The sequence below is a fragment of the Dipodomys ordii genome, unplaced genomic scaffold (assembly GCF_000151885.1).
Source record: "Dipodomys ordii isolate 6190 unplaced genomic scaffold, Dord_2.0 Scaffold99, whole genome shotgun sequence".
NCBI classification, from domain to species: Eukaryota; Metazoa; Chordata; class Mammalia; order Rodentia; family Heteromyidae; genus Dipodomys; species Dipodomys ordii.
Genome location: NW_012267315.1, coordinates 987380 through 1002026, shown reverse-complemented (window position 1 = coordinate 1002026; position 14647 = coordinate 987380). Strand labels below are relative to the sequence as shown.

Below are 14647 nucleotides of genomic sequence, written 5' to 3'. Positions count from 1 at the left end.
GCTATGGGGACTCTATCACTCATTGAAGGAAAACCATTAACACAAAAAGATGTCTGTTGAGATTGGTTTGGGAATGGGGTGAAATGAGGGAGAGTGATGGAGTAGGTGAATCTGATAAATGTAACTTGTAAGCATGTATGCCCATGCCACAAGGAACCTCCCTTGTACAACTAATTCAGAAGAGTGAAGAAGATGTGGGAAAGCTGCTATTCCAGTTGCCATGTGTCTATTAAGACTTTCAACAATCCGAGTCAACTGTTCTGGATTTGAGAATATATCTATATTACACCCTTTATAGGTACTGGTCATTGGAAAGAAGAGATTTCATTGTGAATCTGAAGAAACATACGTTTCTAAGAACAATCAGTCTGGCTTCATAGATGGACTGTGAGCAGAAAGAAAACCAAGTTCATATCTTTTACACACACACATACTACACACATAAACTTCTTGTGGTGTATGCCAGGAGGTGCAGATTTGGGTACCATCTGGACTGTGATCTGATTTAGGTGTGCCCCAATTGAATACATGAAGAAAACATGATCACATTCACCTTTGGATAACATTCTGATCTTGGGTTTTTCAGAGGTTTTATCTTTGTTTTTATCCTTTTCTTTTTCTCTTTCAGAGTCATCTTTCCTAGATTTATCCTCCTCTTGCAGGCTGGGCAAACTGGAAAGCTGTAAATGAATTGATTCCTGTTGGGGAGAAAATATAATAATTTAGGGCCAGATTTAATCATCTTGATCTGGTTTCCATTTTGCAAAGAGGATATTAAGTACAGGAAAATGAAAGCCAGGAGCAGATTTCTCTCTCTTTTTTCCTTCTTGAATGGTTGAAAAAAGTCAGAAAAATAATTGCCCTGTAAGGTGAATTGAACTTCAGAAGTCAATGCGAGGGCATGAGAAACATCTAGTATTAAAACTTTGCCTCATGAATATTAACTTTAATCAAATTAAATTCCTGTAGATCACAACTAGTATTTTCTCTACAGGTTTATTTTTAATTCCTCTGTCAGCAAGATTACATCAGAGCTACTGTCAGGTCTAAAACAAGACTTCTGTTATAACTCCTAATAAGGAAAAATTGGCAGAAACAAAGATAGACAGATTTTTAAGAACCATAATTACACATAAAACAGACATTAAATCCCCAATAGCAGTTTACAATAAAAACACTATCATAGAACTATGTCAGTGATGATATCTACTACTATCATAAACTAAATGATGTAACAATAGGAATTCCAAGCATGGATTAACGTAATTTGTTTGAGATAGCACTAGCAGATCATTATAAGTTATGGTTAAAATAAGTGCTGCTTTGTAGAAGCAAATTTATTTCTGTTAATTATATATAAATATAGTTTTAAAAAGAATAGTGTCTGTTAACTTGTTCCAAAATAAAAGAATTATCCTGAATTGGTAATATGATTGGTGTAATATCAACCCTTTACAATACTAGAACTGGACTTAACTACTGTGTGCTAAAAAATCATTATTTTATATGAATTCACATGTAATAATCATTTGTTTCCAAATATGTTCATTAGTTTGAAGAAAAATGAGCCAAATGTTTTCTGTGATTTTTTTCTTTTTGAATAAACTATGATATGATTAAAACTATTGAAAAAAATCCTATGCCCATTTGTTCTCATGTAAGAGATCACTTGGTAGGAAAGTCTTAGGCTGTAAGGGCCAAATATTTCCAGTGACTGTGTACCTAAAAGCAAAGCTAGTATGGGATCTCCCTACATGTGACCAGATGCTCACTCTACATATGACATGGGAGCTTGCCTCTCAAGCACTCTCCAAGCAGGGGTTCATAATGATATGGTATAAATTTTGATAATCGAACACATGTAAAACAAAAGTTCTCTGAAGCTACTACCTCTCTTTGTTTGAGAGGGACCCCATTATGAACTTCTGGCTTGAATAGAATCATTAGGTAGAGGGGGGAAAATATGATGTAGAGAATGAGGTAAAACTTGTTCTCATAAATATTTATCTATGCTGTGTTTTATGAATTCTCTGTATTTATCCTGTAGTAGGACATAGCACAAAGTATGTAAAACGGATTGTAATTTGGTGGTGGACTTTTTTATCACATGGTTTGAAGCAGCAAGGTCTTAATCTGCAAGGATTCCCATAGGTTCTGGGGTTAATTGGCTTCTTGTGATCAGGAAATACTGAGCATTGCACACTATGAAGACATAGAAGGGCCTGTGATGAAGTAGAATGAATTTATCAGCTGATGAAGAGGGAAACTCTGGCACTGGGACCATGGTCTCATTCTTTCTTCAAAACCAATGGAACCAACCAGCCTCTGTAAGTTTAAATCTAAAATTGAAGAGGCTGGGAAACATAAATGCAAGAGCACAGGAAAAAGACATCCACTACGCAAAACAAACTGATGTCATGTGTTGACAAATACTGTACTCAGAAAAGAAAGAACAGCTGTATTTTCTATACATAAAAACACATTAATGTGTTGAAAGAACACACAAAAGTGCTTAGAGTTGGTAAAAAACAATCTCTTATTTTTTAATATTTTTATTGATATGCTCAATAATAAAATACAAGTGTTAAAGAAATACATTGGTACAGGATAAGTTTATATCCAACAACAGTAAGAGAATGGTTCAAGTTGCAGAAATACACTGGTAGGCGAGTAATATAACATTAGAAAAGCAAACTTCCTTTCACTCAAGGAGAGACTCAGGTGTGGGTCTGAGATCAAGTAACACAGGCAGAAAGGGTCCCACAGGAAAATGAAGGCAATGCTCCAAATAATGTGGCCATACAAACACCAGGAAAGGGATACGATCCATGTACTGTGCACTTCTGCCACTGTTCTCTGGGATTTAGCCCACATTTTTTTTCTTTTTTCTTTTTGTAAGTGCTGTTGATATCTAATGAAGGCATTGAATCTAAGCTCAAGGACAGGCTGCTTTATTCTCTTAAGAAAGTAGCATAGCCTCTTGATGACATGTGTGTATGGGTGGATATTTTCTGTGAGTCCCATGTTCCCACCATTCCTCAGCTAACCAGAGAAAAGCATGCAGGCTCTAGTTCTCCCTACAAAGCTAGTCTTGTTTCCCAAACTTGGAATCAGCAGCAACAAAGCACCGTTTTCATCTTAGTTCTCTGCACCAATGGTATGGAGAAACTAGACTTAGGTCGAGGATGGGTACTATGATATAGATAATCTCTTATAAAAATTCACCCTATGTCTTGTCAAAGGAGACAAAAATGCAGATTGAGTCCAGAGAAAGCTATCCTACTTTGCTTGGCATTAGAAGTAGGAAACAACTGGGTCATTACTTCTCCCAGAGTCTGTCATTTCTCAGAGTGAACACAGGGCATGTGCAGTACATTACAAGCCATCAATCAACATTTAATAATACAAGCCATGATATTCACATTATTCCCCCCTTTCAATCTCCATTAAAAATAGAAAGCACAAATAAAATGCTGAAGGAAAGCCACACATTTCTCAGAGCCCAAGTAAAATAAAGCATGTATATGAAACAGAGTAATGGCTACTGAATGATAGCCTGTCTGTGCCTTAGGACATGAGTAGCATGTCAAGAAAATGAAGCTAGGAAAAAAAAATACTCTTAGGACAAAAATCTATAAGGAATTTATTTTTGGTCCTTTTAAAGAAAGTGCTCTCAATACTCTCTGAATTGACAAACAGAATTTAGAGGGTTTCAATTAAAGTAAGAAGAGAAACATGAAACAAAAGCAAACACAAATAATGATATCATAATCAATTTTCCCTCCCTTGGGCACAGACAAATCATTTTACAAATAGTCTTGACTGCTCTCAGCCTCTGAGAAAATAAGCAAAATTTCGGCAGCAAGACTATTTTTATAGAAAGTTAATGTGATGCCTAAAAGGCAAATGAAAATAAATAAGATGTGAAGTTTTCCATTTTGTTATGGAAGAGTTTTGTTGGAATTTAAATTTTAGACCCTAAACATCTTTCTGAAAGGAACAAAAATAAATGTAAGGGTATGCAGCAATATATTAGTAATATCAAGCTCAGATTCATTTCTGGACAATATTTTGCAATACCAAGAAACTCCGTCATAAGCCATAAAAGTATTTCTCCAATGTTCAGTGGACCTTATTCGTTATTCCTTTAAGTCTCCTATGAGCCAACTGCTATGTTTCTTATAGGCAAGTGTATTTTGGGGAGTTGAGGTAAGTCATCTCCAAAAAGGAAGGAGATGGGGTAACTTGGGACTTATTTGGTTCAGCCTTATCAAGAGAGAGAGCCTTTGAGGAAGTTCAGCACTACTGTGGTTACTTTTTAAAGTATTAATCTAAATTCTTTTGAATTCCTTCCCATTTGCAGTGTTCAGAGAGTCTGGAAAAAAAACAAACGTAATACTCTGTAATAAACTTCAAAAAAAAAAAAACCTCTTGGAAAATGTCTCATCAATAGAAGATGAAGCAAGTCAATTCTTTCTTCAGTTTGGTATTTTCCCCCTCCAAAACACTGTAGTTAAATGCCCAATGAAGCATCATGCACACAAAGACAACTCCAGCTCATGCAATCAACAATACTGACAGGGGGTATACCTGATCCTGAAGACCTTCACCCCCTGGTCTGGCCGATGACTCCTCACAGACTGCAAGACTCCGGGTCAGTTTACCTTTTCCAGCTCCTGACTGAGGTTGGGGTTGAGAAAAGGGAAGGAATGGAAAATAAAGGCATAAAGAAAAACAAACAGAAAGGGTTCTTGGGCAATCAATCAACTCATCTCCAGGTTCCCAAATCAAAGATTTTTACATCCAGGCTCAAAGACTGATGCTTGCTTCTGTGTCTAGCAAGGCTAAGCATCAGATCTTTTATATTTTGCTGAGGATAGAGGGAAGCAGGATTCTATGGACAAACTGAGGAGACAATTGTAGCTAACTGTGACCATCCCATCGGGGTACATGAAGTATGAGATGATGAGATTTCATGAATATATTAGGAGAAAGAAAATCTGCAAAACTACTTTCCCCTGAAACTAAGTTTGGAGAGGCTTTGACTGGGAAGATGTATGAAAGAATGAAGTAAGTGTGGAGAATAACTGTACTTGTTTACTTCACGACCGGTTTCAGTTACTGAAACTAAAACATCGATTCCAAGTTTTATTTAAAATGAAACAAACCAAGTGGTTCTGTGTTTAGTAAAGCAGCACCAAATCTCCAATAAAAAAAAAAGAGGCTTAGATGTACATATGCACAGCTATTTAGACTCAAAAGAAGCATTTAATTGAGAAGGCAAGATAGTGAGAGAAATCATACAAGTGCAACTCTTGATATCTGAATTGTAAACCCCATGTTGAACTGAGATGAGCAATGAATAGTTTAATAGATGATAGGATCTCAAGAGAGACTCTCAAACCTTACCTTGGATTTTCTTCTCTCTTGGTTCTGAGCTGCCAGCCGCCTCTAGGTTTTAAAAACAAAAGAGAACAAACAGTAAAGCGATGACAGAGACAGAGAGACAGAGAGTGGTATCATGATGTATAGCAGAGAAATCTCTACAACAGCTATCTAAAACTTTTAGCAACTTATTAAACACTTTGAACCTATTAATTTCTAGCTATTTCTCCATACAGCAAACATAGGAAAGGAGCAAAGCTAGCTTTAAAGGGATCATTATGAAGTTGCGAGCCTTATAGCATAAACTACTGCATATAAAAAGAGTTAATACATTTATAGTTTAGTTCATCGAAAATCATCAATACAGCCTGTTTGCAAGTTCTGTTCATATTTCCTCAATCCAATCTTTCCCTTGTAAATTACAGTATAGTTGATCAGGAGCTTTCCCTTCTTCACTGGATCATTCTCAGCCTTCCCTTCCTTCTTTCTGGTATTCTCACTCTATAGGTGGGGTTTCTTAGCCTTAGGTTTCTAGGATAATAAGATTTAGACCTCAGCTTGCTATGAATGTCAACAGAGCTCATGTCTTTGGCATTTCTTAGCTGTGAGTTGAGATTGCACCTTTCCATGAAATAGCAAATCCATTTCTAAAATTCAGATAGCCTAAAGCTACCTCTGACGAATACATAGACAACACCAACTGGCCTAGCAATCCACATGGGAATGCTGTGGGGGGAAATTTGGCAATTAACTATGTTTCATAGATAGTATTCATTTCAAAATGCATTCTATACTGGGATTTAATCTGGGGAAATACTAGTCTTAAGAGGAATACTAGTCTTAAGAGATTTCATAATCATTATTTCAAGTACTTGAACTCCTACAACAACAACAAACTCTTTTGAATGTTCTACAATTAAAGGAAGCAGCATGCAGTGGTTTGACACCCAGGGTCTCTGCAGGCTTACCTGTAGTTCCAGCTTCTCCTCTTCATCCAGACTTTCTGATTTTACTATGCCATTCTCTGGAGCAGCCTCCTGCTCCGTCCTTCCTTCCTCTACTATGGCCTGGTTCAGGTCTCCTTGCTCAGACATTCTCCCAGATGTAACTTAAAATAACAAGGTTTTATGCCCTAGAAGGTTGCAGTATCAGAAAATACAATCAATGCAGGTGAAGTCTTTATTGCTATTCTTGAGACATCTCATTTCTCTCTGTGCATTCAAATTCAAATGAACAGCACAGGCATTGTACCACTTTACACAGAAAGGAGGAGCAAGGCGAGATGAGACACAAGATGCAGGTGCAGTTTCCCATCCACTTCTCAGGCTAACAGGCACACACACTTGTGAATACAACTTCTATCAAAATGGACCAGCAAACCTCTTAGTGGAGACAAATATAACTCCCACCTAACCTCCAGTGCCCACGTCCCATTGCAAAGTAGAATAAGAAAATGAGACTATATCTCTAACTCCTGAACAAATGCCTCTCAAATTCTGAAGCCAGACCTAGTACTGTCGTCTGTAGCATCTCCAAGATGACTCAACAAATATTTTTATGGTTCAACTATAGAAACACTCCCTGAGGTACAAGGCATAGAGCATACTTTTCCAGGTTCAGATCTCAACCAAAGAAACAATAATTCAGTTACAAATTTGGCATCTAATTTTGGCAGTATACCATCCAGGGTCAACGTTTTCAGGCTATAGACTGACAGCTGCATTATTAAAAGCCTAAGCCAGGCTCCTGTCAGCTGTCTTGGCTTCAGGCTCCTGTGGAAGGAAGACCGTGGCTCTGATGAAGCCCTCCTACTGCACTCCATGCTCCTAACCGACTACTATGTGGACTGCAAATGGCTCTTCAGTGTGAAATCCTGTTCTTTTTTTCCCTCCCTACCTCCACTAAACCCTTGATGCCTATTCACTCTCTGGTGTGCTGTCAAATGAGAACCATTAAGAATTTGACATTTATTTCTTCCTCAGTTTTTAAGTGATGTGAAAGAGGGAGAGAGGGAGGAAGGAAGGAAGGAAGGAAGGAAGGAGGGAAGGGAGGAAGGAAGGAAGGAAGGAAGGAAGGAGGGAAGGAAGGAAGGAGGGAGGGATAAAAGGAGAAATGGACAAAGGGAGAAAGGGAGGAAAAAAGTAAAGGAAGAAACGGTTGAAGGGAAAGAGAGAGTGAAGGACACACACACATACAACACACACACAGAATATAGCTCAGAGAGCAGGTTCTTTCACAAACTCAAGTAATGACTTGTTTAATTGTTACAATGGCAATTATTACTGGACAAATCAGTGCTTTGATATGCTTCTCTGAGAGTATTTAATTACAACTGACTAGTTATCTGCTTTTTGAATGGAAATAAGCAAGAGAAAAATCTACACCACAGCAATTTTTATTGGTAATCCACTAAAATCTACCGTGACAGAACAGATGGTATATAATGATCCTTTTGAAGTATATGGGCTCATTTGGCAAAGGATTGTGGGAATGCAAAAAGAAAAGTTTCCCTAAAGAACAGTAGTTCAAGTCTGTAAGTGAGGGAGTGCTTTTCAGGTTGGGAAAGTTTGAAGATCCAGTTCAGTGGCATTCAGTGTGTGTGGTTAACAAAATAGAAAAAAAAAATAAATCTGTTCTCCAAGGACACAGCTTGTTTCTCAGTGTATTGGGTAGGGGGAGGAGAAAGGACTTTTGTCCTTTTTTAGATTTTTTTTAGCTCATTTCAGAAAAGACTAAAAACAAAAACAAAAATCTTTAAACAGATTCGTGACCAGATTTGAAATGGAATTCATTAATTGAGCACCAATTTTCCAAACTACAAGCCAGCCAAGTCCCTCATACAGATCCTGTGCACTCATGGTAGTTTTATTCAGTGATCTATTCTAGGCAAAGAGGTATAATCATGTAAGAAAGAATGAAGCAAGGACAAAGTGGCAGCCAGACAAGACCTTTACCTTTCCCGTAGAGTTCTTGTTGTAGGTCTTGGCGACTTACTAGGCAGCTTCTGTTGCTCCTCGCCGGAAAAATCCACACAAGTGATCCCAGACAACGGGTGTCCCATGTCCCCATTAACAGCTCAGAATACCCATCGCCATGCGGTGCCCTTACACTGTTTGACACATCATCGTCAACCTGAAAAACACACAAAAAGTAAATAATAATCATTGCAACATTCATGGCAGCGCGAAGCACAAGATAAACAAGACAGGGTTTCTAACACTAATGACCAGCTTCCAGCAAATCAAGTTCGTGGCTTGATCCAGCTCCACCTGTCTCAGGGCTGCTTGCTTCTTCTCTAATGAAGGCTACAGCCTGCTGTTCAAGTTAGAGCGGCACCCACGCAAGGAGCTAAAATTAACAATTGCATTATGCACCGAAGATTACTCACTTCAATTTTAACCTTTTTTAGTGAAATCTCGCACTTTGTATTAAAAAAAAATACATAAGCTCGTGTGTTTGCTTCAGTGAGAGTCAAGATCACCTCTGAGCAAAAAAACTTGACTCCTTTTTTTTTTATTTTTAAAACCAAAGCCTTAGTCTTAATTATAGATTAATAGGATACATTTTTAATTCTGTTTCGATGACTACTTTCTTTCTGAGACTTGCCTTCCTGTAGTATCTTTAAAGGCTTTAATTTAATGAAGTGATACCAATAAAGTTTTCTTCTTTCTTTTTTTTTAAAGAGAATAATGAAAAAAGAAAACTTTTGTAATGGCTTGGCTAAGGAAACATTGTTTTCACTCCACTTAGCATTCGGGAAAAATTGCTAATATTCCCATTGCATGATGAACACATCTATCTACACCCCTTCCTTCTCAACAGCACTGCTCTGCCAGCTGGGTATTCTTTTTTGACAGCAAAGAAACCTTGTCATAGGGGTGCAACAGATTTGCTAACTCCAAGCCTGTTGAAAACAATCCATGCTATAACGTGCACTTGCTTTTTCTCGCAACTCCTACAGGAGCAGTGGCAAAGACAGCTTGAATGCAAACATAGAGACGGCCTCCTAATAGCGTTTGCCAACACTAGACTGCAATCCCCTGCCTTTCCCTGGAGTGCTCCTGGGGCACACCCGCTGACTCCTCCAGCTCACACACCTCTTCCTGAGTATCTCCAGCCACGAACAAACTGGCTGCGTTTCAGTTATTTGGTCTAAAGTTTAGAAACCCAAGTGTAATTAAGCATGGCTGGATCCTCACAGGGTTGTTGTTGTTGTTGTTGTTTTTTCCTTGTGGGTTTATTAACAATGTCTTTGGTTGCAAAGCCATTTACTGTGCAAGAGGAAAATGATTTGAAAATACAATCACCTTTACAGTCAATAATTTCTCAATTTAAATCACTTACATTAGTCAATATTTCTGGATTTTTTTTTCAAAATCTTGTATTAAGATCGGTATTTTAGCTGTAAAATCGGGTCATGGGTTGTTAGAAATCATACAATTCTGAAGCATATATGCATTGAGAATTAAATGGATGGCTAATCCACATGATTTCAAGTCCTCAGTTTTGACCAGTTTTCACACAGCGATTGTAACTGACACCTGGTATTAAATAGAAGCCACCATTACTTAAAATTAGTGTCAACTAACAAGCTCATTATCAAATTTGTCTTGGAAAAAAGGTTAGATGAAATGACCGAGGTGAGATTAAAACTACAAAACGTTTTGGGGATTCTGTTTTTCTTCCCCCCTCATTGAACAAAGTTGTCAAAAATAATTGTAACCCTCTTGTGTCACCCCTTTTTTTGCCGTTCATGTTCATGTTTGGACATTGGCCTTGATTCTGGCAGGTGAATGGCAATGCAGTTTCTAGTCCAAGCCTTCCTTAGTACATTATTTCAGCATCAGTAGGAGGATGCAAGATATAATTCTTCCCATGAGGAAAGAACAAACTGGTATTCACGTAACTAGCTCAAAGTGCTAACAGCCTGGATATATGTGTGTGCATAATTACCAGGACACGTTTTGAAATAGCATCGAGCTCTAAAGTCAGAGAAGTATTATTCTTGCCTGCCTGAATCATAAAGTCATCATCCAGCAAGATAAAAGAGACTATGGGCATATGGGAGTGAGCAGAGAGGAACATATGGATCACAAATATTTTAGTAACTGATTAAAATTGTGCTCTTTGCTAGAAGAGCGTTGCCAGGAATCCAGCCTTTTCCTAGCAATCTCCACTGCTGCTCAGGCTCAGTCTCTTCTAAGTCCTCTCATTTTCACACACATAAAAATGAAAATAAAAACCCAGACCATATTCAAGAAGTGCTTTTTTCTGTAGCATTTTGCTAAAAAATTTATCTTACTTTTTATTTTCATAGTTGGAATTTCTCATTATAAGCTTTTTTATAATGAGAAATATTATTTAACCACTTGTTTTAAAATACCATTATTTTAAAATGCCATTGATGGTTGATAAGAGAAGCCATGGGAAATTGATTAACAATATCACCAGCTATTTAGAATAAAGAAAATGAGAAAGATAATTGTTACTTATTTTTATATTTATGTTTTCGATCTTGCTTTGGAGTTGAAAACAATAGCAATTAGAATTTTGGGGATGAATTGGCAAATAAATGAATGGATCTGCAAAGTAATTATAATTATATATAATATGTATAATATAATGTAATATAATATTTTATAATTATAATAATCATAGAGTTAAGTAAAGTAAGTCTCGTATATAGAAGCTATAACTATGTTTATAAATGTACAAGTAAACACATGCAGGGTCGTACACAAGTGTATAAAGTATATTAGCTGAAGCATGGTAGTTACAGAGGAGAGTTCAAACAGTATTATTCCTTAGAAAAGCAAACTCATAATCCAAAAGAAATGAATGCCAGAAAACTGTCACTTGAAAGGTGTGTGTGGGAAGTCATCGAGGGGTAGAGGTTAGATGAATGAAGAGAGAAAGGATGAGAAAAGGGCATAGTCCAGTGCATAGTCTATGAAAAGTGAAGAGAAGAGCTGGGTTGGGAGAGAGGGAATGGAAGAGAATGAATGCTGACATTGGTTAAGATATATTATATAAATAAACTGATTTGTTAAATGGTAACACCTTTGTACAATTATTTAAAGATAATAATATTATAATAAAAAAGAAGTGTGAAGATGAGGGGAAAAAAGTCAAAGGGAAAAGATACATTAAACAACAAATATTGTTCCATTACCACCAATAAATTAACTCTCTCCTAGTTGTGTGTGTGTGTGTATGTGTTTGTGTGTGTGTATGTGTGTTACATATATTGATCACTGTGCTGCCAGGAAGGCAAGTCAAGACCTAGCTTTTACGCAAATTCCTCAAAGATGTAATCCTCAAAGAATCTAAATGGAAATTAAAGTTGAATTCTTCTGTATTCCTTGTGAGAGTCACAATACTAACACTAAAAATTAACATACAAATGCTTAATCTTATCATACCTAAATCAATCTAAATATGGAAGGATAAAACAATACAGCCAAATTTTACTCATCTAGACAATTAAAAAATTTCCTTTCTTGGGGGAGGGAAGGGATAGTGGGAGAGCAACAAAGGAGAGGGTAACAATGCTCAATAAGAAATGTACTCATTGCCTTACTCATGTAACTGTAACCCCTCTCTACAACATCTTTATAATAAAATATAATTTAAAAATTTCTTCTCTACTCATACTACATGACTGGTCACAGCTGTGCAGATAAAAACCTCTTCTATACTGCAGTGACAATGGTAATTGGTTTATTTTCCACTTAAGGTATATAAAGTCTGCGCCATCACCTACAACAGTTATTCTCCTGAGGTTCTACAAAGATTTCTAATATGCAAGGTTATATTTAAAGAGAGTAAAAGAAAAATGGGCTGTGATCCTTGATGAAACCAGAGTAACAATGGCATGAACAGAACTACAGATCAGAAGTTTAACCAAGTCTAACAGTTTCCCAGTGACAAAAAATAAATCATCAAAGAGAAACTTTCACATAAATTTAATTTTTCAAAGAAAGTCTTATTCTCTCATATATGTACAAGAAACATTCAACCAGGAACTTAACATTGTAAGTAAACTCTTGGTCAGCTCAATAGCTAGGCATTCTGGAGTCATCATGAAAAAGGAAAAAAATACATCTAGGAGAAGAACTTGCTATCTGAGAAAAGGGATTTCAGATTAAAGGCTCACTTCTATAATCCTAGTTACTCAGGAGGCTGAGATCTGAAGATCATGGTTCAAAGCCAGCCTGGACAGAAAAGACCCTCTTATCTCCAATTAACTATCAGAAAACAAGAAGTGGTACTGTGGCTCAAAGTGTTATCTTTGAGCAAAAATAGAGCTAAGGGATAGGGCCCAGGCCCTCTTTCAACCCCATGACCAACAACAACAACAAAAAAGAAAAGAAAAGAAAGAAGGCAAAAGGATTTCAGGGTTATGACTTTAGGGAACTGGAGTGCTTTACATATATATTCTTATTTCAGCTTAGTTTAAGAACAGAAAAGCTCAAAAGCTATGTACATATGACCAGACAAGTTGATGCTGTGATATGAACCCCAAGATATGGATACAAGAGGTCTTTCTTTGTTGTTGTTTTTAATGTACTATGTGAGTTTTTTTGTTTCCTTTGTATGTTCTACCCCCTTTGATATATCCCCTTGATTTTGATACCCTGCATCTTGTATATACATTTATCTGATTTGGGGAAGGGAAGGGGAATAACAAAATGCTGAAACAAGGATATAGGACGACCCATTGCAACAATGATACCCACAAGAAACTATGCTGGAAATGAACTTTACAACTTCGGGGGTAGGAGTGAAGGAGATATAGGAGGGAAGGGATAATAGGAGAAAAACAAAGGAGGAGGTAACAATATACTCATTACTTATGTAACTGTAACCCCTCTGTACAGCACCTTTACAATACAATAAAATAAAAGACCCAAGCAGTTTAAAAACAAAGAACTCAAATGAAGAATTGCTCCTTTTTCTGCCCAGTCTGGCTTCAAACTATGATCCTCAGATCTCAGCCTCCTCAGTAGCTAGGATTACTGGTGTGAGCCACCAGCACCTGGCTGAATTTCTCTTTTTCTTCTTTGCACTATCAGAAAATAACCTCTGCCTACATTTAATAAATTCTAACAATGACAAGAATTAATACAAAGCTTAGATGTAAGAATATTTCTGTAATGATATGACTGACTTCTACACTACAGGAGGTCTAATGTCAAGAAAAGCATCTAAAGAAAAGTGCTTCCTTTTTTTTCTAATCTTTCTAATGAGTCCTCACTGAGTGTCTACTGAGATGTTCTCCATTATGATGTTATTCAGGTCAACACAATTTCTTTTGAAATGATTTTTTCTTCCTGAATATGATATGAATATAAATAAGCAAATCAGTATATACAACAAAAGATCAAAGTCAGAAAATGATAGTACAAGTGGAGAAACTGGCATTCTCTTTTACAAAACTTCTGATATGTCGATGACACATACATGGATGGATTAAATCTATGGATATAATCTGCCCTGACTAGTACTTGACTTGCATAGGTACCCAAATAAATTGTATCCTCATTATCTGTTGGCAACTTTTTGACAGTCTTGAGGTTGGTTTTGGTTTGACTAAATGACTACTGTATTTACACCAAAGAATTGCAACTGGCCTCAACTTCCACAGTCTATGCCAGCCAATCACCACCTTGTTTCCAACAATTTGATATTAAGAAATAAGTTTTATTCATACATGCAGAGGTGTCATTAACTCCAACCAGTTATTAACTCTAACCAGGTGTAAGCTTTCAAGAAATGTGAAAGTACTAAGAACTAAAGATGTAAAGCTAGTCTTCCTGACATCCAATCCAATGATGCACATAAACCTATGACCATACAGGGTAAGGGTCAAGAACAGATTTTTTGACGGAGGGTGGAGGTAAGGTTGTTGATCTATTTTCACAAAATGCCTTTTTCTTTCTTTCTCTTTCTTTCTTTTTTAAAATTCTATTTATTTATTTACTTATTTATTGTCAGTCATGGGGCCTGAACTCTGGGCCTGGGCACTGTCCCTCAGCTCTTCAGCTCAAGGTGAGCACTCTACCATTTGAGTCACAGTGCCATTTCCGGCTTTTTCTGCTTATGTGGTGCTGAGGAATTGAACCCAGCGGCTCATGCATGCAAGGTGAGCACTCTACCACTGAGCTACCTTCCCAGCCCCCTCTTTTTCTTTTCCTTCCTTCCTTCCTTCCTTCCTTCCTTCCTTCCTTCCTTCCTTCCTTCCTTCCTTCCTTCCTTCCTT

At 37.1% G+C, this 14647-nt stretch overlaps 1 protein-coding gene across 3 annotated transcripts in view; it reads right to left on the bottom strand.

The window, feature by feature from the left end:
• Arpp21 (cAMP-regulated phosphoprotein, 21kDa) overlaps positions 1-8517 on the bottom strand; it is a 118386-nt gene extending 109869 nt beyond the window's left edge. For all 3 annotated transcript variants that reach the window (XM_013027049.1, XM_013027051.1, XM_013027050.1), the window contains exons 1-5: positions 8340-8517; positions 6354-6517; positions 5410-5451; positions 4591-4680; positions 554-698 (exon numbers count right to left, since the gene is read on the bottom strand). In XM_013027049.1, the coding sequence (XP_012882503.1) occupies positions 554-698; positions 4591-4680; positions 5410-5451; positions 6354-6479 (403 nt within the window). In that variant the 5' untranslated portion in view covers positions 6480-6517; positions 8340-8517. The remainder of the gene's footprint in view (positions 1-553; positions 699-4590; positions 4681-5409; positions 5452-6353; positions 6518-8339) is intronic.
• Positions 8518-14647: the final 6130 nt, after the last annotated feature.